This window comes from Acanthisitta chloris, unplaced genomic scaffold (assembly GCF_000695815.1).
Source record: "Acanthisitta chloris isolate BGI_N310 unplaced genomic scaffold, ASM69581v1 scaffold12799, whole genome shotgun sequence".
NCBI classification, from domain to species: domain Eukaryota; kingdom Metazoa; phylum Chordata; class Aves; order Passeriformes; family Acanthisittidae; genus Acanthisitta; species Acanthisitta chloris.
Window position 1 is genome coordinate 1,515 of NW_008692017.1, and position 945 is coordinate 2,459.

Sequence of the window (945 nt, forward strand, 5' to 3'; positions counted from 1 at the left end):
AGAGGAGAGGAGAGGAGAGGAGAGGAGAGGAGAGGTGAGTGAAGCCACATAGCAGCCACAAGGATGTCCCCAAGTCATTGGGACCCCATGAGGGCTCCAGCAAGGAGGGGGAAGGTTTGGGGGTCTCACCATGAGGAAGGCAGCCCCCCCAGTCTCCTCTGCTGCCTGGATGGCTGTCTCCACCAGCCGGCTTGACTTCTCCAGCTGCTCCTTGTACTGGCAGATGAGGCTCTGGATGAAGGCTGTCTTGTCACTCTGCTCACGGGAGATGCGCTGCAGCAGCTCTGACTTCTTCTCCTCCAGCAGTGCTACCAAGGCATCAAAACGAGCACACAGCTCCCGCTTGGCTGCCTCACTGTTCTCCTGTGAGGACAAGAGATGCCACCTATGTATCCCTTTGACACTGGCAACACCCCAGAGACTTCCCTGCTCTATGGGTTCCAGCTCCTTTCTGGCCATCCCAGCTGAGGTTTCACCCCTAGGTTTTTGAAGGGCTCCTTTTCCCTCTTTCCTCACCTCAGTGCTCTGGCATGAGTCCTCCAGCTGGGAGATGATTGTTTGGATCCGGTCATTCCCTGCCACCAGCATGGAGATGCAGTTGTTCAGCTCAGTCTGGGGAGGGACAGACAGAAACAGCTTGAACCCTTGCTGGGATGGGGACTTCTCCTATCCTGATGTGGGGCCAGGTAGGGCATTGCTTGTCCCCAGCTCTGCTCCTCCAATGTCCCCCCACAAGCTGTAGCCACTCTAAATATAGTCTGTCTCCTGGGCGAAGTCACCAGGGGGCTATTAATACCCTGTGAGCAGGTCCCAATGCTATTTGTGACTGTCCTGGCTCAGCACATCGCCCCAGGACCAGTCATGTCCCCCACAGCCCCCCCGTGCCCTCCCCCACGGCACCTTCTGGCCCTGGAAGATGGGTTGCAGAGGGGCCACCCCGCCGTC

At 58.0% G+C, this 945-nt stretch overlaps 1 protein-coding gene across 1 annotated transcript in view; it reads right to left on the reverse strand.

Moving 5' to 3' along the window:
* The window catches only part of TRIM63 (tripartite motif containing 63, E3 ubiquitin protein ligase), a gene marked incomplete at its 3' end in the record, with an annotated part of 3,093 nt that overhangs the window by 544 nt on the left and 1,604 nt on the right, over window positions 1–945 (reverse strand). The window contains exons 4-6 of the mRNA XM_009082494.1: window positions 901–933; window positions 517–612; window positions 130–363 (exon numbers count right to left, since the gene is read on the reverse strand). Of these exons, the coding sequence (XP_009080742.1) occupies window positions 130–363; window positions 517–612; window positions 901–933 (363 nt within the window). The remainder of the gene's footprint in view (window positions 1–129; window positions 364–516; window positions 613–900; window positions 934–945) is intronic.